A 26,666-nucleotide genomic window follows, 5' to 3' on the forward strand; every position below is an offset into this window, starting at 1 on the left:
GCGCTAGGAGAGCGCCGAGCTCCGCTCCGCCCCCCGTAGAAAGAAGCAGCCAAAGGCAGGTAAAGGACAAAAATCAGACTTTTTGTTTATTAAAAAAATACTTTACAGGAAAAAAATTCTATGCATTCCGTTGGACTATTTTACAAAGAAATCGCGTAACAGTTTGACACTGGTGTACAGCTACTGCCGCTCGAGCATTCACAGCGAGGCTCAGCCACAACCATGGGAAAACCTCCTCCAACACTTGCTAATGTCAATAAATATACTAAGGCCGCACAAAGCAAACAGTCTTCCAGGCAATTGTACACGTCCTTGGAGGCAGAGACCTTAGATAAATTAAAACCACAGAAAAAGAAATCATAGCTGCCAATCAAAGTGAAATTTAAACAGAAATAATCACGAACCAGCAATAGAGGAGTCTCTTTACATGTTGTACAAAGGAATTAGAAGCGTGTGTGTTTCTCTAGACACGGAGTGTCCTGCAGACGCCTCCCCACACCGTGGGGTTTGCTCTCTGGACAGCACAGAATATACAGGATGAGATTTAGGGGAGAGGGGCCACTTTTCTGGGGGTAGAACCAAACCTTCCCCCCTCTGCCAACACTCAGCACCCCTCCAAACCTCTAATTTCAGCCTTTATTACTCAGTTGACTCAGGCCTGGAGCCGCCCGCACCAGACTAAGGACTTGAGCTCAGCCCATGGGAAAAGCTCAGCCCATGAGCCTGGTCCAGGGGAACGATGCTGCAACAGGCAGAGCGCAGCACAGAGCCCTTTTTCTGTATGGCAACACCTATACCTGTGGAAATGTTGGTTATAAATCCCCTGAGAACACCCGGCTGAGCGTCCCACCTTCCTGGAAGAGAATGCGTCAGGTACCTGCACAAAATGACTCGCAGCACGGCTGAAGGAGAGAGGAGACTGAAGCCAACTGGTAGTTCTTTAAACTGCGTTTTGCTAATCTGCTCCTAACACAACTGAGCTGCTCACCTCTATCCCAAGTGACACTAAAGCTCTGAAAGCAACTTGAGCCACTGTGTTCTTCTTCCTTTAGCCAACTGAAAACACGCTATCAGAATTCACAGAGGACTTCCAAAGCAGATTCCCTCTTCATCCTATTTCCACTCGCGCTATAAACTGGACAAGCTGGTGTATGGGGGCTCTTCATCTGTTTATTCTGCCTTTATAAGTTACAGTTGCAGAATGATGGTGGCAGCTGCAGGTTTGTCAGTTCCTGAGCGGTTGTACCGGCGCTGGCTGTCAAAGAACTCAGTTGTTCCTCTGCCGACACGACCCGAGAATTGCACGTGTGAGAAGCGAGATGGGCACTTGGAAGACTAGCAGACTTCGTCAAAAGGAAAGAACACCCTTTGTAATACCATCTTTGAATGGGAAGGATGAACTGAAACCACTATTGCCTGTGAGGAATTTTACTTTGCACAACCCTTAAAGCTATGAAATTCCTCTCAACGTAAAAAGTGGAAAAAAACCCACCAGAGAACAGACGGCTCATTTATGAACCGGTCTGGGTCATCTAGAACTTCTGCTAAGATTAAATTACACCCCTGCATGAATCACATTACTTTTTATCATAAAAGCTTTCCATTCTAACACCTTATTTACACAGATTACTAAACGAGTCACTACCACTTCAATCTGTAAATTAGTTTTAAATTGAAATATTTCCTAGTCCTCATTTTTGTACCGAAGACAATACATACATACACATAAGGAGTAATACAGGTTCTAACTAATCACTGCAGTATCTTCTGATGATTATTTTCCTATCAGTTTAAAATAGTGACCTCTACACTGAGGTGCTAATATGTATATAAAAGCCTACACAAACAATATTGCACAAAGTAAGATTTATAATAGAGTAACATATTTTAGAGACCCTTATAAAGAGAAGAGTAATAATTGATATTAAAAAGATGCATCCCGAACTAACACGGCATCTTTACTTTTGTCTAGTCTAACATAGTGTTTCAAATCTTTCCTACCCCAGTGAGGATTAGAACAAAGTTATCTGGAGACGGCTTAAGTTGCACCAAAACCCAGCTTGTACTCTAAATGTGGGGAGGGGAACAGGGAGGAAGGGACAGGACTTTTCCTTTTGATGACTGGAAAGAGCAGTAACGAACGGGGTGAAAGGCAAATACAGATTACATGTTAACATCCAGAAATATTGAAAGATTGTTTAAAAACGGTTGATAGCTGACACTCTACATATTTAGCACGTGCCACTGATTTTGTTTTCCACAGTACCTGGGCACCCAAAAGCTACACATGGAAACAGCAGTCCAATGCCAGAATACTTCTTTTTATTGTGAAATAGTTACACAGAACTTCCTAGAGTAAGGACAGCCTTACTGGGGGAGTCACCAACTCAACGCTATTGCAGTAAGTGCATCAGTACAAGGGCAAGTGTGGTTCCATCGGACACGGTACGACCTGGTCAAAACAAGCTGCCAAGTTGGTTAGTATTTTAAAGCCTTAAAGTGCTCAAAGGTAGCGGTTTCCTCCATGAGACTACCGATAGGTTCACTAATTTTGACGCTAGTATTAACCACGTTCAGGGAAGATGTGTTTTGGAAGCAAAACCCTCACGCCAAACAGAAGCGGTGCTATGAGAAGCGCTAGGTCAGCAAGTCATTGCATGGCAACAGGATCAGACACTTCAGTTAATTTTACCTTTGTAGGAACGGTAAGAAATAAAGATCAGTTTCTGTAGTTTGTATATAAACCCAACTTGTATATAAACCAACGTGTCAAGAACAGACATACCAAAAATTTCACAAATCATCAAAAGTGCTGTGCTTTCTCTTTACTTTTTTTTAAGCAATTAAAATGATGTGGGAAAGTCACTTTGCAAGTCTTCTACAAAAGCATCACTTCCTGGTGGAGATTAGAGATAAAGTAAAAGTAGGGAAATAACATTGACCAATACAGTTCAATCTTATGTTCCTGGAGGAATTTCATTCTGACTTTGAGGAGATATTCAATATCTCTTTACTTAAACAGAAAGAAGTGGTAGACCACTGGTACAGGTTGTACTAAGGGGTTAAAATACAACTTGAATTTTGCATAATCTGTGTAAAAAAGATATGCTTGACATTTTGGAATGTCACCTTTCTTTATAGAATTATAGGCAAGATTTCTCCAATAAAACATAAGCCAGTTATAAAACTATAACTTCACATCAAAATTTTAAAAAGTTGTTAAAAAAACGTTTGATTATATACATATCACACAGAAGAGCCTGCATGATCCTGTGGATTGTGTTGCTGATCAGACTCTATCTTAAAACCTGGAAGGGGCTGGGCCACCTGATGGGGTTGCACAAGTCCTGATATTGAAGAACCAGAGGAGGAGAGCAGCCCTGCGGGAAGCTGCGTGTCTACACCTGCTTCTTCCGCCTCTATTTTGACACTCGCGCCCTGGGCTTCACCTGCTGACTCTGTTTGTCCAGGAACACTACTGTTCAAGCTTGAATTGCTTTCTGCGTTTTGAGAAGTCTCCCCCACAGGGTGATATTGTTTAAGTCTGATGTGCCAGGCTAAGCTGCAGACTGCTGACACTGTTTTGAACTGATGAATGACATTTCTAGGGATGAAGTAGATGTCATTGTCACACAACTGAATCCTAGCATAGCGAATGCCTTCCCGTCTCATTTGGTTTAGTTTGGCTTCATCCACCCATTGAACACACTGAGAGGAGGAAAGATGGTAAAGTTAGTGGTATACTCTGTTTGAACAATTCGGTTTCCACCTATTTTCAACATACTTCATGTCTAAATCAGAATGTTTCTGTTTAACAGGTAAAACTTCTATATTTTCAAAGTCCAACCCTCATTTAAATTTGTTTCTCTAATGCACAAAGGACAATGAACAGGTAAGAGCATTCTACAGTTCTAGCTGAAAACAGCAGGTTTAATGTGGGGCTGCACTGTTCTGGCTGACGGGACTGAGTTTTGATGCCTTCACAACCTAAAAACATCAATATATATAAAAAAAAAGCAGAAACAGGCACACACGGCTTCTTAATCAACTTCTAATTGTTTCTAGAACACGTATCATGCCTCACAGCATAAATCCCAGCTTGGTGGAAAAGCAGTTGGACTAGATGAGCCTCATCATCCCTTCCAACTGAACTTTCTATTCTGAAACGTGACAAGGGAAAACGCCCAGGAAAGCTGTGATGTGAGGGTACAACCGCGCTGGCTACACAGTGACCCTGGGAACTGCCAGAAGCCACTTCCAAAATGTGAGAATGAGCCATCAGGGGGGAAGATTCGATACCTGTGACACTGGAGGTTCGTGCAGGTCCAGCTGAAGTCTCTGCACAACGTCAGTGAAATCTTCAGCATGAAAACAAACCACGTCTTTGGTTATACGAGGCTGGTCACTCCTAGGAAGAGGAGAATCCCAAGAATTTTTAAAGAATTTGAGGTAAAAGACACTACAGCCCTTTCCTGCAGAAAGTTTCATTGAACCAACAACTACTTCAGTTTCACATCCCTTCTCAATACACAAATTATTTGAAAAGGAGGTATAATTCACAGATTTCTCCCCCCCGCCCCATTTTTCTTCCTTCTTGATACATGCACAACAGAAGTGATGTTTTAATGGACAAATACTACTGAAATGTCCAAGAACTACGTTCAAATTGTCACTAAAGCTCATCTAAAGATGGCAGCACAGCCTTCTGGTGCCTCAAGCAAGGGGAAAAATAACAGGTATGTAGCTTCTATTTTTCAAGCTCTAGACAGCATTTATCTCATTACAGGGTTTAAAGCATTTCTTTGATTAGGCTTGTTTTCCAAGGATTTTTCTTTAAAGAGAGAAGCCGTTTGGAATCGCCCCCTCCTAGCAGGCCGGTGGCATTTCGGTGGCACTCACCATTCCCCGAACTGCACAGCCTTCAGCACGCCCACCGCAGCTGTGCTCTGCCAGTCAAAGCCTTGGCCCACATGGTCAGCGTGAGCTCTCGTCCTGTCCTCAAACAGAACCTCGCGGGGCTCGCTGGTCCGAGGTAGGTACTGCAGATTCTTTATTTCATTCATTGACCTACAACGTGATAAAAAGATGCATTAAAAAGTGTTTTGGAGAGCTCAAATACTTTATTTTAATAATTTTTAAATGTTGCGTGCTGCAGGCTTCAAAATCAAAGAGCAAAGCGCTTCTCTCTGATTTCTTCTAGGTGTCTATTTGACAATAAAAGATTGAAACAAATACAGCAAAGTACAATTCAGGTTATGAGATCAAACTGCATAAAAGAAATCCAATCACAAAAAAAAAAAACAACCTCTTTGTTCACCTGTGCTGAAATAATTTTCAGGAATTTAATGGTATGTAAAATAGAGCTATTTTAATAGATACTGAAGTTCAGTTATTTAAGAGTAGGCCCAAAATATACGCATTGAATTACAATTGAAATATGCTTCCAATTCTTTATCTGTTAAATGTGTTCTACAGCACACTTTCTGTGAGAGACAGCACATACACCGTGATATTTCCTGAGACAACAGTATTATACAAGTGCTTCAGCACTAACATGAAAAAGCCACATGAACTGTATAAGGATCTCTGCTGTTTTAGAGCATTTTACCTGCCCTCAGCACCAAATTAGTTCTTTACACAGAAATAAGATGAATAAAACAAGCCTCCTGAAGAATAATAAAAAGAGGTTTCAGTCATAAGAAAACATTGATCTGGGACATACTATCATGAAAAGTGGTGAAATAAAATAATGTATGTGTCTCATCCACTGAACCAACTTGACATAGAAATGAAAAAGCTGTGAATTAGTCTTCTGAACAACTAGTTACATGTGAAAGTATTTCGGTTTTACTCTCAAATCTATCACAAACATAAGGGCAATGTTTTACCTTTAACACGGAAAGGAAAACAAAACATTACCGGCGCCGTTTGAATGGCGATTTTGGCATATCAGCTGTTGGGATCATCTGCTCCCCTGGTCTCACCCACATGATGGGACCATCGTCACTTTGTGACCTGCACTGAAGTCGGAGACTAGAAAGGGTTCCCCAGGGCAGAGTCATCTGAAAGAAAAACCAAAGCAATCCACAGAACACACAGAACACGAGAGACTGGGCGAGATGGAAAAATTAAATGATGCCTTTGGTAAAATTGCTTCAGGTTTGCTTTCAAAAAGAACTGCACACGAACTAACATAAGCCAGTTTGAGAGGCAAAATATATTCAAAACTAACTTTATCCAATCAGTTTCTAGAGAAGCAGATTATTAGGTAGTGTATATATATATGATAAACTATATATTTTTAACATTATTTACACAACTGTAGCTACCTAACTCAGTACCTTCCACTTGGACATGGGAAATAATGTACTTCTGCAGCCCAAACGATAAGCACATCAATAGAGAAAATACTTCATGGTTTCTTATTACTTGGAAACATACGAAACTTTGTAATTGTTTAAATACCTATAGCACTCTAAAGAACACACCACAAGTTAGTGCTTACTCTAAGAAATGGAGATTCTTCTAACATATCTAGAAATTCTGGGAAGTAGTCCCCGACTTCTTCATCCACCGCTCCAACGAGGCTGATCTGCCGCATGGGTCCTGCTCTGTAGGTTCCACAGCAGTACGTTCGATTGACCTGAGTGGCCAGAAAGGGAAAGACAACACCAGTACAGCCTTAGTTTTGTTAAAAGAGATTAAAATTGATTCATATAATATGCTAGACCGCAGCTGAGATGAAGCTTGGACTCGTCTACATTTACTTCATTGGAGATGACTCCGGCAAGATGCACAGACTTTAGAACAGGCGCCCATAGAGTAACCCCTCCGGTCTGCATCACTGACAGGAAAAGCTTCTAAAGTCCAAAAAAAACAGTAAGTTAGTATTTGACTAATTCAGGAACAATTCAACGCTTCTAGGCTGATTGGAAAAGAACATCACATCTCATTGCGATTCGGTCTTTCACCAGCAAGCTCCAGCTCTCTACTCATTTGTGCACTTGACTGTTGCTTCCATATTTCAAACCATACGTTACGGTGCGTGTTCTTCATTGCAGCGTGTCAGAGTTCTTTCCCCTGTGACTGGAGTGAAAAATCTGGGGTGTATAACTTCATTTATAGACCTCTGGATGAAGCAGCTTAGTTTTAAGTCCTGCAGTTTAACCAACAAACCACATGTAGTTAAATTACTCCATCAAGTAGTTAAAGGTAAATCGGGAGAGACTGATAAAGCAAGAGTTACAACTACTGTTGCAACCATATTTAGATTCTTAATTACAGGAGTTTAACTCATTGTTACTTCCAGAGTTGGTCCTTTAGCTTTGTATATATGCAGCTGGCAGCTCTGCACTGATTGCACACACATGTTAATTAAAAAACAAGAGCCACAGACAACTTCACGTGCAGCTTCACTGCTCATCCCTAAGCCAAGTGCTGCACGGCATCACCTCGACCTGCTGCTGTAAACCAGTGGTGAAGTTTCATTTCTAACACCAGCAAAGTGGAACAATTTCACCATCTAGCTAGAACGCAATTCAGAGCAGCAGGACTGCAAAAAACCAGTACAATTAGTCTAGTTCTATGTACCTACAAGAGGTAGTGGAGGAGTCTGAGGGGTGACCTCATTCATGTTTACAGATATCTAAAGGGGGAGTGTCAGGAGGATGGAGCCAGGCTCTTCTCGGTGACAACCAACAATAGGACAAGGGGCAATGGGTTCAAACTGGAATGTAAGAGGTTCCACTTAAATATGAGAAAAAACTTGTTCCCGGTGAGGGTGGCAGAGCCTGGCCCAGGCTGCCCAGGGGGTTGTGGAGTCTCCTTCTGTGCAGACATTCCAACCCGCCTGGACACCTTCCTGTGTAACCTCATCTGGGTGTTCCTGCTCCATGGGGGGATTGCACTGGGTGAGCTTTCCAGGGCCCTTCAACCCCTCACATTCTGGGATTCTGTGAAACCTGAGAATTAATGTCATTAAAAAAAAAAAACAAAGCCAACGCCACCACAGACTTGTTGAATCAAAAAAGCAGTGTTAGTACTTGCAATCCATACAATTCTTAATGACTTGCCTATTGTTTTGAACAATGTCATTGTTCTCCCAATTCAGAAGATCAACTGAAAGTCTGCAAGAAGGTGAGTGCAGATCTCTCTACATGTCACGGTCAGCAGTGCCCAAAATGGGATTTACCAACTACTAGTGGGCACAAGAGACCCCTCTGTATAAACAGGAATAAACAGCATAGTAGCAGTAGTCCCAACATGATCGTTTTTCATTTGCTTACAAAAGAAATTGTGCCTCACCTATTTAGGCCATCCCTGCTCTGGATTTCGGAAACTATTCAAGTCTAGATGTGGTACAACTTTTATATCTTTAAAGAGTTCTTACCTGAGAGTGAAAATTCGAAATCGTCGTAGTTTCAATGTCCTTCTTGCCCAAGATTTCCATTTTCACTGGAGTGTTTGGAAAGTTAAAAGCAAAGTAATCCAGGAAGTCTGGTAAATAAGCAGCTGCTCCATGTACTATGGCTAAAGCATAGTAAGCTGCGTTTTTATCGTTTTCACTGAATGACAACGCAAGAAACTCTTCTGCAAATCTCTCCATCTCCACTGGAGACAAAAATGAGAGTTCATCCATGTAAGCATGAAGGACCAGAGCACCGCCATTGGACTGATGTTCTTCATGAATGAAGTTACTAAATTTAGTGCCAGTTTTCAAGAAGCTGCTGCGAACAGAATGCTCCTGGTGCGTCACAAACGGTGTTTGTACTCCCTGGGGTATTCGATATTCCTGCATCCCCAAATTCAGTCTGCAGAGCTGCTCGTCCTTCAGGTACCTGAAGGATTCCTTGTTCATTTCTAAGTTATCACACTGTCCTTGAGACAGAGTCTCTTTGTCAATGCGAGTGAGTCCAGCACACACCGTCTGCACCTCTTTGTTGTACATCTTCAGGCGCTTTCCCCTCATATCTTCCCGGTGTTTCTTTTTCTTTTTTTTCTTTATCTTCTTCATAATGAGACTGTCAGCTCGCTGGGTTTTGCCATTTTCATCTGGTGTTTCTGGCAGCAACAATAAAGAGAAGGTCAGAGTTCTGCAGCGTATTCACCCAAAAAGAATTAGGGCCCCCCATTTGCTAAAGCCATCTATTCCCATGAAGACTGACCAACAGTAATACCTTGACTTTCGACTTACAAGACTTAACTATACAACAAAATACACAGTACATCTAGTTATTATACAAAGCATTGAATTAAGGAAAACTTCCAAAACTCAAGCTTAATATTTTAGAAATATTTCAGGTTTTTTATATATTTATTAGAATACCTTTAAAAGGAGTCTGTATTTCAGAACAGCTATAATTAAATCCATTAATAACTTCTGATGTTTAAGGCAGTGCCACGCAGAGGAAGTGGATAAACAAGTATGCGTAACATTTAAACATTAGGACTTGCCTTACAGAACACTAGGCTGGATTTTAGATACACAATACAGCAGCAAAACAGAGTGAACCGAAGAGGTACAAGCGTTATTGACATTTAGAGGTAAAAATACTTAATGCAGTTAGCTTTCTGGCTAAAAACAAAATATTGGACTGCTGATCTATGTATTAAAGGACCCAAGTAATCGCATCCGCATCTTCAGCTATCTTGTCTAGGCTTAGAGTTATCTATTCAGTTCTAATGCAGAGCTAGGAATTAAGAAGTGGTTGTTTATTTAAAAGGTAAATCAACCTGTAAAAAGCTAGAGGCTAAGAAATAAAATGTAAAGAAGTAGTTCTGCTAGGCAAAATGTAATAGTTTAATTGCTCATCTTTTAGTAATAAAACCCAATTCAAGCAATATTTAGCAAGTGACAATGGTAGCTAGAAATCTCAATGGTCTGGCTGTGCAAAAAATCAATTGCCAAGTCATTATTTCCATCTGCCTGAACCAAACAACTATCTCTGCCAACAATACACCTAAACTTCCAAGAACTGTGCTACCAGGGGAGCCAAGGGGAGCAGAAGGATCTGCTGCTGAAGGGAACATCGGAGCAGAAGATGCGATAGCTGAAGTTCTTCAGTTTGCCGCAGCACAGGGCTTTGTGTGAACGTCTCCTTTGGCTGCAAACCTATCCCATTTGTATTCTCTCTTTAGTCTCTTGCAGTACTTGAAGATAAAGAAAAAAACCATGTTCTGCTGATCTAAGAGAAAAGGTATAATGGTAAATACCAGCAGCTTTAAGTTATTTAGTCTAACCAAAGTATTTAACTATATCATCACTAGTTTGGTCTTGGAGCTCTTTAGTAACAGCTGACCTTCTTAACAACCTGGTGTAATGAACAGAATTACTCACGAAGCAAAGAGTTGGTTGCTTAATAGTAACTTCGTGCAATTGTCTTAGGACCTGAAATACAAGTTTTCACAGGTCTTAGCCTTCACAAACAGCAAATGCCTTTATTTTTATATTACACTATGGGAAACCAGGAAAAGAGAGGTGGTATCTCTCATTTGAGCAAGTCAACTGAAACAGTTCTTTGAATGAGCTTTTCTGGAAGTCTCAGAAGTTACATGTGCACAAGCTTACTCAATCACTGAGCTCTCAAGTGTAGATAATGCTTTACTAACTGCAACGAATACACTAATCCCACAGATCTTTGTTCAGGTGGCACCAGGGATGCCCAACTGAAACTAAACAAGAATTTCATGCCACCTCTGATGTGTTGAGTGTTCTGGTAGATGGTTCCGAGTTAATTTTTGGTTGTTAAAGGTGTCTTCTTCTAAGCATTTCTAATTTTCAATATAGTTTAAAAACTTCAGACGTGAACTAGTTTTAATACAGAGCACCTTACCTTCCTGTTTGAAGATATTCTCTAAGAGCAGGCCCTTTACATTTTGGAATTTCCAGTGAACACTGGTCTATTTTCAGGATAAAAGCTCTCCTGACTTCCATCCACTGAACACAGCACAGTCCCCCTGCTCCAGTGAGAGCAGCCTCTGTGTTAAGCCAATAACCTCTCTAGGATGTGAAGCTAGACAGTAACATTATGGTAACACATGACAATCTTGAAGGAAATATAGTTTTAATTATTCCTTATATAAATGAAAAGCCTCCAGTACCTCAAACACAAAGAAAGCAATAACCAGGTCATCAAACTGTGGGCTCCCACAGTGAGGTAGAAAGGCAGAGTCTCTAACTAAGCTGGACTAAAACTATTGGACATCCCATAACTGGACACACTAGTATCACTGTAAAACAGCAAAAACACTGGAGATGTTAATTGTCACCTGTGGCCGAATGTAAGAATAGTCTAGCCAAAGAAATAGGCAGTTCAATTAGACTATACATAGAAATAAAAACTGATAAAGACAGGAAAATAAACCCAGCCCTATCCCAAATACCACTGGAACAAGTAATGAAGAGCTTCACACTTCCAGTTAGCAACAGCTTTCCTGTGCAAACCCAGAATTCAGATGGTAATTTCAACAGTGTTTAAGCCTTCGTTAAAAGAAGGCCTCATTTGATCACCACATTAGAACTGACGTACACTGACACTCCTGATCTACACAGAAACACCACCTCTGCAGTTTTATCAACATTTATCAAACTGAAGTTTGAGATATACAATCCAGTAGCTTTTATGGTCATTATTCAAACACAGTGGTTTAGGAGCATTAAACTGTAGTGATAAGTCTCTCTGCAAAACAGCTTTCCCCGCTGTTAAGACAGTACTATCTAGAGTTTACACTACAGACCTAACTTCTGCACGTGCATCTTTGGTTTCCTTGGCACAAAACCTTCACATGTACTCCTGGAGCATAAATAGAAACGCAATATTTTTATTACAGCAGCTCTTGCAGTTGCTTTTTATCTATGTTGCTCTCACCAAAAGGCTTTTTACTATCAGAAATTTGTGAGCTAAATGAAAACAGTCATTCCATACTGTTAAAAAAAATTACAACACACGCCACCATCTATCCCCCATCCCAAAATCTAGAGACGGTTTGGTCTCCCCATTAGAGAAACTTCAGGGCATTTACAAAAACAAACAGCAGCTTCTCAGCTCTTGTATAGGCTAAAGCAAGCACAGGAGGCTGAAAGCTTCACTACCCAAGCACTTGTATGTTCAACCTGCCATGAGGGCAGCTCCCAACAGCAGCACCGGAGAACGGGCACCTCCCCGGAGCTGCCCCTGCCCGCGGGGTCCCCCGCAGCACCCCCGGGCTCCGCGCTCAGCCCCCAACGGGCCGAACCGCCGTGCCCCGCATCGCCGGGAGCCGACACAGACCCTGCGCACCCCCGATGCACCCCGGGCACCGAGCGCTTTCCTCCTCTCCCGCCTTCACCCGGGCGGGTGAGGCCGATCCCGGTCGAGCGGCTCCACCGCCGAGCCCGGCCGGCCAAGGCGGGCGGCGTGCGAGGCCGCCGCGGAGGGACGTGGCGGGCGGGCTCCGCCGGGGACGATCCGCACCGGCCGAACGACCCCCGTGCGCCCAAGGCGGGCGCCTGCCCGGGTGCTCGGGCGGCGACCGCTCAGCGCCGCTGTCCCCCGCGTCCTCACCTCGCTTGCTGGGCCGCCCGGCTGCCCCGTCCGCGGGGCTGCCCCGCCTCGCCTTCTGCGGCTGCCCGGCGGCCAGGCGGCCGGGCTCGGGGCCGGCGGCGGGGCGATGGCGGTGGTGGTGGTGGCGGCGCTCCTCGGGCGGCGGCAGGCTGAGCGGGGAGAACGTGAAGAGCCCCGCGGCGGCGGGCAGGCCGGGCAGGGCGGCCGGGGGCAGCGGCTCCGCCGGGCCGGGCCCCGCCAGCAGCGGCTGGCTCAGCCGGGCCCGCTTGCCGCCCGCCGCCTCACCGGGGGGGCCTCCCCGCCGCCGCCGCCCGCCACCGCGAGGCCGGCCGGGCCGGTCCCCTGAGGGGAGCGGGGGCGGCTCCTCCGGGGCCCGGGACACTGCGCGCACCGGAGCGACCTGCGCAGCCATTTCACAGGCTCCCTCACACACATTTAAATGGCCCGAGCGCCAGGCGGCTCCGCGCATGCGCCGCGCGGTGCCCGCTGGGAGCTGTAGTTCGCGGGCGGGGCCGGCGGGAAATGTAGTGCGTGTGTGCGCGCATGCGCGCTGCGCCGGTCACGTGAGCCGGGCGGTACCGGGCGGCGCAACCGAAAAGGTGCCGGTTACCGCGGAGATCTGCGTTTTTGGGAGAACACACACACCCCGAGCTGTTCTGTCCGTGCAACAGACCCCTGCAGGGCCATAAATAAACGTTTTATTTCTTTTTCACGGCGTCTCTCGCGCGTCATAAAACGCTTCCTCAGTTAAACGCGCGATCGCTGAATTTCGGTGCAAATTCCCGCGCAAAAACCTCGTGAAACCTGAGAAAAAATCAGCGGTGTCTGTGCTGTGTCTGCACAACCCAGGGTCGTGTTCTGTTTGGTCCTATATGGTGTCCAACAGTCTTCCCTGGGTCCTGCTACCAGTTCACACTTTGGTTCAGAAAGCTCCAATCCATCCTTTTGAAATGAATACATTCCAAAACACAACAAAAATATCTATTCCTGGTTTTCCTTTCCATCTTCTTGTCAATTAACTGAAAGTGCTTAGCTGCTGGTGCTTCTATATTCGTCTTTACTTTAAAACTTCAGCTGATGAAGGGTGTGCAAGTAGTGCCTGAGCTGCAAATACCACACAACAGCTTTTGATGTATTTGTTTTGACGGAAACCTTATGGGGATGAGCACTCAAGACATATCAGGGCTCACAAATCCATAATGTCTAAATATTCCATGCTGGCGGTGGATTTCTTGGTCCTTTCGGTTTTGAAAATCGACTTGCAAAGCCTGGGAAGAAATTATACATGTAGTCTTAATGCAATTAGTTCTGTATGTTAGAGATTATGGTTATTTAATTCCTTAAAATAATATGGTATTTCAGAACACGGGTGCTGCCCACAGCAAAACACCAAGAGGAAAACGTACCGAAGCTCAGGAAAGACCTGGAGTGGTTGGACAAGGCAGATTCTGATGGTTTTGTCAGAGAAGATGGACCACAGATACCTAGAAGTGAAAAAATCAGACTGAAGCCGTTAGTCTGTTTTCAATATAAGTGATTTAGATCAAAGGGAACTCGATGAGAAACTCCTTATTGCTGCCCCAAACAGACTGGGCAGAACCCACGTTCCCCACAGCACCCCTACCCCCTATTTTTAGAGTATTTGTCCCACCACACTGGTTTGAATGGTGTAAATAATCCGGTAATTATCAGCTGTACCCAAGGGCACCGCAGCATCCCTGTAACAGTGCTAAAACACCTGTTGCCATCCAGATGTGGTGGCGCACAGCTGGCAAGCAGCTCTGTGTTTCCTACTCCGTGATGTGCGCGACATTTCACATCTGGCAAGTTCAGGTTCTTGAAAATTCATTCTGCGTATTTCTTTATATATTTGCCTAAAATCATCAGGAAGATGCACATTAGCATGAGAGACTTACTCTTTCTCACATTTTTCAGTATTTTCAAGCTCTGTAGAAAAAAAAAAAAAGAGTTTGTTGGAAAAAAATGTAGCAAGCAGTAGATCAGCTATTATCATAAAGGGAATTTGCTGATTAATATAGATGTATCGCGTCTCCTAAGAATTATCGTGCCTAGCAGCTGAGACTGAGCTGTAGACTTCTGCTGCGCCTCCAGTTTGTGTTATTCTTGCTGTTTTCCTCAAATACTTTTCTGCTCAGCCATAACATCCTGAATGCAACTGCCCATGAGGATAATTAATTAGGGCCACAGCAAGAAGAGGCGGGTGATGAGCAGCACCTTTTTCCACTCGAGCACCTTTTTCCAAAGCTCCTTTTGTCACAAGGTAAGCAGCGAGAAAGCCGCAGTAGCTGTAGCTATTATAGAGCCATCTCCTCTCAACCCCTCCATTTGCTTTTGGGTTGTCTTGTTGCTTTTACCTTGCTTCTCCTAAAGCATTTTGTAGGCTCTTCTGACAACGTTTCGGAAACATTCTCCAAGCCCGAAGGACTCGTGGCAGAATCTCTTGCGGCAGGCTGCGGACCTGGGAACGTACATCAGAACATTTGCAGCGGTCATTCGAGAATCCTCCTGCTTTTTTCTCAGTGCTTTGTCGTTGCTTTTAATTTCCTCTAATGCAGCAGTTCTAGAAGTTTCTGAACTCTCCTGCAGTTAAGTCCTGGAGCACTACCCTTGGTAATGCTTTGAACAGGAGGGCTGTGATCTCCTTCGCTATCTACAGGCTTAGGTGCAAGCAAAACAATCTCAGTTACATGCCAAGAAAATAACTCATCACTTACTCACTGCATCAGCAAGAACAAATGACTCCGGGGTTCTTTCAGGAAGCGGGGGAGGAGAGTTAGAGCGATCCCGGGTTGTCTCTGAGAAAGAGAGATGAAAGAGTTGCTAACCTAGCTTCAAATACATATATCTCTATATATATCCCTTCACTGAGAGGTCCGCAACACTCTAATATGTCAATTATCTCAAAGGAAACACACAACTTGCAGCAAAAGGTGCAAAACCCCTTGGCCCGAGGGTTCATCATGTACAGGGTGAGGCAGGAGCTGGTTAAGAGATATAAAACTATCAGTTTGGTTGGTTGCAGAACTGTCTAGTTCTGTTTAGAACTATCTAGCAATATGGAATTTCCATTGGACCGAGCATAGATCCTAAAGATATTGATTAAATATGGTAACGCAGCTTCAGTAAAAAGCAGACCTGACTTTCCAAAGGTGGTTTATCCCAGAATTAAACTTATACCTGTTCGTGGGCTCCGAAGCTTCATACTCTAGAAATGAAAAAATATAATAAGTAAAGGAAGGTATTTGAAATTCCCACAACCAAATGTCGTTCTCTTGCACACAAGCAAGCCAGAGAAGACGAGGAAATGATGTTATGTGCAAACACCCTCCCACACACACCTCCGTGCTCATGTAATGGAAGGCAGACTTACGCCTTATTGTTTCACTTTACAAAGCTATAATTCAACTATGGGAGGATCAAGAAAGGCCTAAATTTTGCTCATCTCCCACTTGTTCCACAGGGCGGTGTGAACCGCAGCAGACCACTAGCTCCCTGTCTTCATTATCCCCCTCTAAAATAGGAACAATATACCACCTTGTATGGGACTTAGGACCAACCCCCCAAAAATATATTTGGAGTGAAGAAGGTATTGATATGGAGGAACCTGAGTGAGACCACATCTTCCAGTCTTGAACCCTTAAATCATTTATGGAAAGTACACAGTGCCAAAACGAGTGTTTTTCTCAACGGAAGGAAACATGATAAAGAAATTGGCATAGTGATAGTGCTGGAGAAGAGATGAAAAGCCACTTATTTACCTTACATGGTCTCAGTCTCACTGAGTCATCAAACACCACTGAGTGAGACTCACCACTCCACTCCAAAGAGATTCCGATGTTTGTATTTCTGTCTGGAAGCTGAAAATCAGAGGTGGCTGGAGGGAATTGTCCTGGAAACAATGGAACAGCAGAGAGGTCGTTGCTCACCCTGGGCAGCCAGAGCGAAGGTGCTGCCGGCTGCTCCGCCATGGAGGAGCCCCCAGACCCCCTCTCAGCCCCTGCCTCATGAAATGCACTCACCAGGCTCACCGGCCACAATAAAGGACTCGGGGGTTCGCTCGGGCAGGGGTGGAGGATCCTCATCATCTGGCTGTGGCGGGGTGGCTAATTGGGGAGACACGGACACGTTACCCACATGGCACAACCCGGCAGGAGAACCTGTGCTGAGAACTCAGAGCTGATGGCTCTTATCCAGCCTTGCACCTGAGGCGATGGTTAATCACCTCTAAACTCTGGTTTCCCAGAGTCTCTGTCCGCTCTGGGTGAACCCAGGTCGGTCGGACTAGATGGTCTCCAGAGGTCCCTTCCAACCCCAGCCATTCTGTGATGCTGGCATCTAGATAACGAGCACACTTTGGTGACACTGGACGCTGAAGGGTCTGAGCAGGACAGAGCTGAGCAGATGTCAAAGCTGCAGACAACGAGAAATGTCCGACCGGGCCAGAACTGATCAGACCAAGGAGTAATTTTGCCTTCTTCATATGGCAGGTGATGGTTTTCAGGCTACAGGTCTGGGCAGAACCCTAATGTTGAGGTCCTGGTTCTGTCAGTGGGATGTCAGCGTCCCTCTGCACAACACTCTGCAGAAAGGAAGGGTTTCTGACCTAGAAACCAGAACCTCGGAGAAAATAGAACCTCAGAGAAAATAAGTTCTGGGAGCTTTCTACATGTTTCTTAGAGCCCCTTCTTTTAAGAATTGGTCACCACCAGTCCCTGCCTTCCCATTAGAGCTGCACCGAGGTGTCAGAATAGTCCAGAGCAGCTGTGTAATGCGGAGCCCAAAAGTTTGCTGTTCTAAAAATGTCATTTATTTTTATGAGAAAAATTTGAGGCGGGATGAAGTGAGCGCAAGGATGAAACCAGTCGCTCCCTCAGCTCCCAGTGGATGCCAACACCCCCAGCTCCCCCCAGTGTTACTGAGCCCAGTGTGTCCAGTGCTGCAGGACTTACCCGGGGGTGACACCCCATCATCGTTCTGCAGGAGATCATGGTGGGATGCAGCCCTGGGCGGCGGGACGGCCATGGCGGGGGCACCCACAGCATGGGAAGGAAGGAGAGCATCCTGTCCTTCCACATGGTGCCCAGCAAACTCTGGGGACAGAGGGACATCCAGGGAGAGCGAGGAGAAATAGGGGTCTTCTGCTGAGCAGCAATGCGGGTAAGGACATTGACCGTGGTTCATGTGGGCTGGGGGGTCATCCACGTCCCAGCTCGAGTCGCTCAGCTCAACAGGGGAAAATCCATCCTGCTGCTCCACCGGAAAGCTTGAGTAGCAGGCACTGGGCAACTGTGAACGCAAAACGGGCTTTGCGTCCCCTCCTTCCCACTGCCAGCCGTCTGCCCGCTGCGCCAGCACAAAAGGGGTCGACGTGGTCCGTGTCAGCGGCACTCGGCCACGAGTGCCTCTCCTGCCGCCTCCCTTCGGTCCCGGGCTCAGACGCAGCTCCTCAGGAGAGATGCTGTTGAACTCCAAGCTGCGGTGTTTCTGCAGAGCATCCCCAGCACCCCATTTCTCGGCAGAAGCCGCCTTCCTGCAGCTGATGAAGTTCAAGGCGCTGACGGAGATGGCCTGTCTGATGGGGACGGCACGTCCAGGGCTGTCCGGTGCTCCCGCAGAAGACAACGATGTCGGTGATGCTTTGCTTCGTACTGCTGGAGAAAGGTGTTGATGCGCATCCTGCTCCTCTCGCTCTGAGCTGCAATAAAGCACCATGATGTGAAGTTAAAGCCATCTAGCACTCAGAAATCTCTGCTAGCCTACCGACAATGCTCCACGACATCGCTCCTAAGAGCACATCTGTCCCCTGGGAATGTAGAGCCCGGTTCAGCCTCAGGCCAGGAGCACAGGGAAGAACTGTGCACCCTGATGCCCCAGGACACTGATAAACATTGGGCAGAGGAGGCTCCTTGACGTGGGTAAACTATGCCTAAAAGCAAAGTTATTTACACGTGCAGTTGAAAGGTGGGACCAGATCCTGCTGCAACGTTCAAGCAGAACTGGGTCACAAAGTGCACATTAAGAAAATGGAGAAAATGCATCTTCCTGAAATCATGTGGGGGACTGAAAATACTAACCCAGGGGATACTTGTGCTATGGCCTTACCAGGTGAGTAACCTCAGAGAATAAATATCCTCCACTGGAGTCAGGAGCGGCTTGGCTACAGGATGCCTTGTTTGTGCCTAGTGAAACAAAAGGTTGGAAAACAAGAGTGAGGAGGAAGAATGTGAAGAATATTTCAGGTGTTGGAATTTGTGCTAACTACTTGTAATTATTAATGTAGTTTGGAAATCACGAACACCGACTTGAAAACGCCAAGTTGGAGCTGAAAACTGAGGACAGGACCTCCTGAAGAGCAATTTCTGTTGGCACCTTTTTGAAATGAGAGCAGAGCCAGCTGTACAACCATCCAGCTGTGCCAAACACCCGCACAGCAGCCTGAGCAGACAGCTCTGCCTTCGGGACCAGGTGGGTGTCCAGCCTGGTTTCCTTCGTGACACCCCAGCCTGTGACCATCCCCCATGCTCTGCAAAGTGTTTTCAAAGGGCAGTGAGGTTTAGGGGGGAGAAAGGTTTGGCCAGGAGCTAGAAAACCACATCCGGGCTCAAACTGTTTTCTGCATTTTGTGTCAACCTAATGTTGCATCTCCTTTGCTTGCACACTGTCCACAACGCATAGAAAGAGGCTCTTTCCAGCCCTTTTCTCTCTGGTTTGGAACATCCTGCAAATCCTATGGCAAAACAGAGGTGCGAGTCCCACCGCAGGGTGCTGTTCTCGATTCTTTAGACAAAAGCTCCTGACAAAATAAGCGGACTGTAAGCTTTCAGGCTTTGCCTAAGAATGGCAATGCATTTGCTTCAGCCACATTGCAAACAGCTACACAGGCAAGGTGAGGGTCATGGCAGCAGTCACGGAAAAACAAGAAGGAAAAGAAGCTCAGCCATGGATGTTTTGGATGTTCCTGTTTATATACAACTTTGTACCGAGACCACATTGTTTTTCCTCCAAGGTTCATCAGATTTGAAAGTCTTTGACATGTTTTTTTCACAAGGTATTTTAGCCCACTCTGTCCCACAGACAGGCTGCAATGTGAATTACATCCCTAGAACACCAGCATGCTGCACACTAACACTGGTACCCACACAGCCTCCTGCCCTGAGCGTCAACAGGGGCTGAGAGTCACTCTGCTGCTTGCAAGAATAGAATGAAATCAAGTTTCACTGGCACGTCCACATGGAAACCAGCTGCTACTGTAGAAACTCGGTGCTTTTCTGTTCCCTTGTTACATTAAATCATTATAAAAGTATATACAAAATGGGTTGGAGACTGAATAAAATGTAGCTATTGCTTGGAGCTGAATCCTGTGATTAGCACTGCGTGTTCAGGGAAACAGGTGGATTCTTAGGGGTTAATTTGAAAAGGGGCTCAGTTTGGGCTTAAAGGGTGGCAGAAAACAGCGGTTCATTGCGGGTCTGCAGAGGAATCCGGGTTAGAGCCGGCGCGCCCGAAGCTGCAAGATGCAGCGCGATTATCCTGGGGACTTTTACCTGTGAAGCAGCAGAATCCTCCTGGGCATCGAGTGCTTTAATCTGCCTCTTGAAGAGCTCGATCACCGCATCATAAACCAGCTCATACTGCTCCTGCATCCCAGAGAAATAAAACAGACGTTTAAACGGTCACTTGTCACCCAAATCAAACATCAGCCCCTGAGAGAAGCTGCCGCTTTCCAGTCCATTCACAGGGTAAATTCCCAGAAGTAACAGAAGCCACAACTTTCAAAGGGTTCAGACTGAAGCATTTGGGGTTGTTCGGATGCACAAACAACACTGTTCTGCATTGAGCTTCCTCTTCAGCCCGTCCCAGCTGAGAAGAGTTCCCACTTTATTTCCTGGAGAGTCCCTCATTTCACAGCGTGTTTGATAAATCGGACTGCAAGCACTACGCTATTCCAGCTGTCTACGAGGAAATGGTCAGCTACCAAGCTAATTTCTGCAAAATCATTCTTCTGTTGAGAAAAGGGACTTTACAGAACGCCTGCGGGCCCCGGTTCCCAGCAGCACAACTGCTCCACGTTTCTTCGCTGCAAACCCTCCTGGGGAAAAGCTGAGATCCCCATATGAAGAGTTCACCAGTTGGTAAGATTCCCCGAACGTACCTTGGTCTGCACTATGGACGGCCTCTGCGTGCGCATTTCCTGGATCAAACTGAAAATACTGAAGTTCACTGGAACAATCTTGCGAGAAAGAGAAAAGATGAAAAATTACACATGGGAGCTTCCAAGTCGTGATGAACTTTAGAGCAGTGTCCAAAATTCGTGGCTGTCATGTAAAATACATGTATGTAGTCAGAGGAGGGTGAAAGGGAAGAAGGGGAGACAGGAGGTGATGGAGACAGAGATGCAGATGCAAGCGCCGCTGGAGGACGCAGCCCGGGCTGACACTCACTCCATCCTTCAGCAGCTTCTGCGTGTAGTCGACGGCGCAGATGACTCCTGTTCTCCCACAGCCAGCACTGCAACGACAGGCACGGCAGGGTTGTGAGCACACATCAGAGGATGGGCACATCTGGGACCCCCAGCCTCCTCTGACCCTCCCTGGGGCAGTGAGAGCGCCAGGGGGGACGAGGACATCATCCCAACAACCGGCTCACCCACCTGCAGTGGATGCAGATGGGGATGCTGTCATCTGGCTGGTAGCGGCGAATCTCAGCGATGAGCTCCAAGATGGGGTCGATGGACGAGGGGACGTCATGGTCCGGCCAGTTTTTATAGTGGAACTGGTGGACAGTGCGGGTTTCCTGCAAGAGAAGAGGAGTGGCAGGTCCCAGGCTGTCCTGTGCCACCCAGGGGACATTGCTGCAGCTCCCATGGGGACACCAGCACAGCAAGGGGAAGCTGGAGTGTTGCAGACACCTCCACGTCCCCTTTGCATCCGCAGGCAAAGGTTAGAGGTGCAGTTTGCAGCTGTTCTTGCTACAAAAGAAGCAATTCCATTTTACGGCATTCTTGGTGTTACCTGTTGACTTCACCCAGGGTCTAATTTGCCACAACCGAAAAACAGCTTCAGAAATTGAGGTTTGAATTATTAATTTTTTGCTTTCTTAATTCCTTCAACTACTGCCCAATCTAAAATAGCAGGCTGAGCCACGTAAAATTTTCTGCATAAGGCGCACCATATTTTAATATCTTACTTATATGATAAAGCCAAGATGCATCTCCTGCCTTGACCTTTCCTACTTACCTTGTTCAGGGTCACCTTTAAAGTCCTAATCACATACTGGCTTTTCTTCTCTTCGGCTTCCTGCAGAACGAGAAGTTCAGAGTCACATTTTCTGCGGGTGACACGAGTTTCCAGCGCGCGTGGTGTGACACGGGGCTGTACTCACGCAGGCGACGCAGAAGGGACCGCACTGCAGGGCAGGGCCGCCCGCCTCTGCCCAGTACCGCTCACATTTCTTCTGTTGCGAGAAGCAGGACACGTTTGGTTATTCACCCCAGCCCACCCACACTGGCTCCTGTCTCATTCTGCTGGACTAAACTTGCGCTGGGAGGAGAACCAGCTCCAACCTCCGCTTCCCCGGAGCCACCATTGCTGGTTTTCCCTTCCAAAGAGCTACGCTATTGGAAACACTAAGAATCTGCAGCCGGAGAATCAGGGAATGGTTCGTATCGACTGAGATTTAATAAAACCTGCATCTCTCCGCCTTGCCCTGACGCTGTCCCGGCAGACGCGTTACTCACCTTTCCCATTTCAAACTCCATACAAGCCATGACCACGACCTGCAGAAAGAGGGTGCGTTAGAAAAGCCTGAACGCAAGTTTCCAGGCAGCAAAATCGAACTCATCGCTTGCAGGTGAGGAGGTTCTGCGGGCAAAGCAAACTCGGGATGTGACCCACAGCCTGGGCACAAGGACCTTTCCCACTCGGAGCCCGAATGCAGAGACAGCGACTAACAGAGTCCTGTCTCAGCACGAGTGTGGGGCAGGCTCAGGGGATGGATGTGGGGCACACACAACATCTGGAGTAAAACCCTGACACCCCCACGTCTGCTTAGTCAAAAAGGACTTCTGGCTGGCTGTACAGGCATATAAATCTGCACCTTACCTGGACTTTGTACTCCCAAATCATCCTCCAAAAGTCAATGACAGTAGTGGGGAGAGGACCCTGTGTTGCAATGTATGCTCTTGGCCCGTAGACACCCTAAAACAGCATTCAAATCAGACACAGAGATATATTTGCATAGTTCACTAGCAGAAATACAAGACATCCCTCTTTCTGAATATTCCTTCTATACAATGGGCCTGTTAAGGCTTTAGAAGGGCTTTTATATAGTTAAATTTTAGGCATCTATGTTAAATTAAGCAACCAGAAGCCAAAAGACTCAAGCCAGGGAGTTGGGCTTGAGGCGAGTTCTGCTCCCAGAAACCACCAGTTCTGCAGCGCATTTGGGAGCTTGGAGGTGACATTGCAACAGCTGCTGCTGCAGACTGACACATCAGAGTTGGCCAAAGAATGAACTATGAGCCCCTTGTGACGGTCTGTTCTTCTACAGGTGGGTTACACACAGCCCTGGTCACTGTGGTGGAGAACAAAGGAAACTGTCTGTCTGTCTGTCTGTCTGAGAAGGGTCGTGAATACAGGAGACTCCCAAAACACCGGGAGCCCTTGATGGAGAACCAGCCTGCATCGTATTCAAGAAGCAATTGAACAACACCCTCAGACACACAGTGTAAATTTGGGGGTTGTCCTGTGCATGGACAGGGGTTGAACTTGATGGTCCTGGCGGGTCCCTTCCAACTCAAGACATTCTCTGTGCTATTGCTCGCCGCTGCAGCGGGTCTCGGCAGTGCTGCAGCACGAGGCTTCCTGGTGAGCCCCAGTTTCAGACAAGGCACTAACTGGCCACAAGCAGTTTTACACCGCTGTCACCCACCAAGGGCAGCAACAGCGATGAGGAAGTCGGGGCTGTGAGCCACAAACTGTTCCACCGCCCGTCCAACAGGAGCACGTGTCCCTGGCACCTCTGCGCTGCAGGGCTGCTTGCAAAGGGCTCACTGCTTGTACTCATCTTTACATCCATCACCCCTGAGCACAGCCCAGAAAATACTGTGTGGTCCTTTCACCCAGCCCAGGACCTGCTCCCCCTGGCACAACTCAACCAGACAGCACTAACAGCTGCTACAAACGCCACCGCATGGCCCAACACCGCGGAAGGAGCGATACCTTGATGAAGTTGGCGTTGATGTAATGAGAATCTGCATCTGATGTGATCAGGGACAACTCCACTCTGCTGTGGTCAACTGCAGGCGCAAAAGCAGAAGAAGCAGCAGTTACTGGTCGTGTCTCGTGGTCGCTGCGCTCCCCGGGCTGCACACAAGGTGCTTTGGAGGAACATGCACAGCAGAGAGCTCATCCCAGAGCAGCAAATGCTGCTCCTGCACCTCCCGACAGCCCTGTACAGAGCAGCAGACACGCTTGAATTGTCTGTATTCTGCTTTGTACATCATGGACACATCTTTGTCCAAAGCCGTTCTCTATAGGGCCTTGGGAAACAAGTGGTTGTGATGCTACCCAGAAAGCTTGCAGGGACAAGCATTAGAGGATGTTTCCTACTCAACAGTTCTTCTGTCGGTAGAAAATATATGCCAAAGTCTTCCAGAGGATGCACTGCAACAGAAATAAAGCCTTAAATCTGAGCAGCAGAATTCAAGGCAAACTGAGAGCCAGCGATGCGCTCACGTGCAAGCAGCTGCACAGGAAGACACGGGAGGAAAAGAGGCTCAACTAGGGGAAAAAAAAAGACAAAACCCCAGAAGGCTGAATAGGAACATTTGCCATTTCCAACCTACAGGGTAAGATGTCCTTGTATCTGTTCTTCTTGATGTTCTCTGGTTGCTCAGATGCTGCTGTGGGGTAGATTTTATCCGACCTGTACATTGTTGACTGCCTTTTCAGCTTCTGTGATAAAGGAATGGAACAAATTACAGCAGACGTGCTACATACAACACTCTACTACAGAAGTGTGAGGATGTCTAGAGGTCAGGCTCGCTACCGCAGAGCAAGATCTGCACCATTAATTCTTTCCTGAGTGGCTTTTCTCAAGGTATTCAGAACAAGAACAGAGACAGAAGCCACCTGAGAGCCCCAGCACGGGCTTCTGAGGAATGGAAAGTGTGTGGAAAGTGTGTGCCGAGGCAGAGCCCACAGCAGACTGGGGCACGTGGGCTTCTGAAGTGAAGTGATGCATTTATACAGCACAGAAAGCGTCGCCCTCACAAATGAGTGAGACACAAGGGAATCATTCTCAGTATAAATGGCACTCAGAAAAGAGGAGATAACAATGCGAAACCACCTTTAACAAATGACTTCTGCACTTGCAAAAGACACACGTGTCCCGGGAAGCTCTCTCGCCAGTACGAGAGGAAACGGCCTTGGCCACTTCTACTGCCATTTTGGGCAGAAAATTCACTGTATGTTTGGCTGCGAGCTCTAGCATGTGTGCCATGGCTCAGCAGCCTCTGCCTTGCTTGGCGAGGGGGGAATTCAGCAGCCTGTGACAGCATTTTGTTCCATGGAACAACAGACTGTCGCTGCAGACTCAGATTAATCACTTCCCTCCGACCCAGACACCAGGAAATTAAGCACTAAGCTTTTCCCAAGTGTTTGAAGTGTCTTCACTGGTACAACAAAGCCGGGCTGGATCTCCTGAGAAACCCCCTGGACCTTCCCCAGAGATCGCTGCCCAACGCAGCCCCTGCCCACAGGGGTAACTTGGGGCCAGTGGTTATTCTGGTGTCTGAGACGTCTCACGTCTTACAGAAGTACCAGTTTTACCCTTCCCCATGTCTGCCAAAGCCAGGCAATGCCTTTGCTTCTCGGAGCAGCCCAGACAGGCTGCCAGAGCAACCTGCCTTGAGCTGATGGATCAGCGGCTGCCTCCAGCAATCGGCTTTCACTGGGAGATACTGGAGTGACATCTAGGACTCACCCCTGCCACCCAGATAAATAACAAGATCATAGAATCATTGTGGTTGGAAGAGCCCCTCAAGATCATCGAATCCAACTGTTCCCCCAGCCCTGGCACTGCCCCATGTCCTGAGAACCTCATGTCCGTCTGTCCAACCCTTCAGGGATGGTGACTCCAGCACTGCCCTGGGCAGCCTGTTCCAATGCCCCACAGCCCTTTGGGGAAGAAATTGTTCCCCAGATCCAACCTCAACCTCCCCTGGCGCAACTTGAGGCCGTTTCCTCTGCTCCTGGCGCTTGTTCTGGGGAGCAGAGCCACCCGCTCCTGCCCTGCGGGTGGGACAGGGGCAGGGTGGGGGGTTCTATTGAAATGAAAAAAAGCAACCGGAGGTCCCCACCAGGAACACGTGTATCAATGATACCGCAGATTGCAGTGGGGAGAAGGGGCAGCGGCTCCACATTCCTCACTGTACCCCCAGTTGTATCGTGTTACCAGGCAAAGTGAAACTGCGTCTCGAGGAGTGCGCTTGTGAAGCAGAAAACAGGAAACAGTCAGGTAATTATTTAAAAATCCAAAAGCTTTACTTTGAATGCAAACTACGAAATTACTCTTCTGTCTTTACATTCCTTTTGCCCCAGTTAACTCCCGTGCCCTGTCTGCTGTAAAATTCATAGAAAATCTTACTGTCACATGCAAATCACATCCCCGTTTGAGAAGGGACTGAGCAGTTCCCTTTAGAATCAACTGAAATGCAGAGCTGTGCCTTAAGCAAACTTACCAAAAACTCATCTACAAACTCTTCTCTGTTGAGCTTCTTGCCTTGGGCCCTTTCCAGGTTTTGCAGCAGGATCTCCCGTTGGTCCATGATGCCGGAGACCGAGTGTGACCGCCCTGCCGAGCCCGGGCAGGGACATATCAAGAGTGTGCGGCGGTGGAAAGCATCAGAGCATCAGCCCGCGGAGCGCTCGCCGCAGCCTGTGGTTTACTGACTTCATCACCAGCCTTAAAGGAAATTAGTGCGTAACAGATACCGCGGTCAAACAACAAAACAAAACACGCAACCTGGGGCCCAAGCGCCCCCTTCTCAAACCACGGGCACTCATGTGCCCGCAGCAAGGGTTGGCGGCACCGAGCGGGGCG

At 46.9% G+C, this 26,666-nt stretch overlaps 2 protein-coding genes across 2 annotated transcripts; both read right to left on the reverse strand.

Annotated features, from left to right (window-relative positions):
- Positions 1–60: 60 nt before the first annotated feature.
- Positions 61–12,988, reverse strand: RSBN1 (round spermatid basic protein 1). Its single transcript, XM_065038766.1, has 7 exons — positions 12,543–12,988; positions 8,390–9,060; positions 6,506–6,643; positions 5,920–6,062; positions 4,900–5,067; positions 4,300–4,408; positions 61–3,708 (listed from the first exon to the last, which is right to left on the reverse strand). The coding sequence occupies exons 1-7, from the start codon at positions 12,952–12,954 to the stop codon at positions 3,247–3,249; spliced, it is 2,103 nt and encodes a 700-aa protein (XP_064894838.1). The 5' UTR covers positions 12,955–12,988; the 3' UTR covers positions 61–3,246.
- A 211-nt stretch (positions 12,989–13,199) lies between these two features.
- PTPN22 (protein tyrosine phosphatase non-receptor type 22) lies at positions 13,200–26,524 on the reverse strand. Its single transcript, XM_013369673.3, has 21 exons — positions 26,305–26,524; positions 24,409–24,517; positions 23,783–23,859; positions 22,664–22,759; positions 22,300–22,338; positions 21,945–22,016; positions 21,800–21,859; positions 21,214–21,356; positions 21,005–21,071; positions 20,716–20,793; positions 20,108–20,200; positions 18,666–18,742; positions 17,513–18,258; positions 16,583–16,666; positions 16,322–16,452; positions 15,741–15,768; positions 15,278–15,358; positions 14,918–15,021; positions 14,459–14,489; positions 13,949–14,026; positions 13,200–13,810 (listed from the first exon to the last, which is right to left on the reverse strand). The coding sequence occupies exons 1-21, from the start codon at positions 26,389–26,391 to the stop codon at positions 13,746–13,748; spliced, it is 2,346 nt and encodes a 781-aa protein (XP_013225127.2). The 5' UTR covers positions 26,392–26,524; the 3' UTR covers positions 13,200–13,745.
- Positions 26,525–26,666: the final 142 nt, after the last annotated feature.

This window comes from Columba livia, chromosome 22, assembly GCF_036013475.1.
Source record: "Columba livia isolate bColLiv1 breed racing homer chromosome 22, bColLiv1.pat.W.v2, whole genome shotgun sequence".
Lineage (NCBI taxonomy): Eukaryota > Metazoa > Chordata > Aves > Columbiformes > Columbidae > Columba > Columba livia.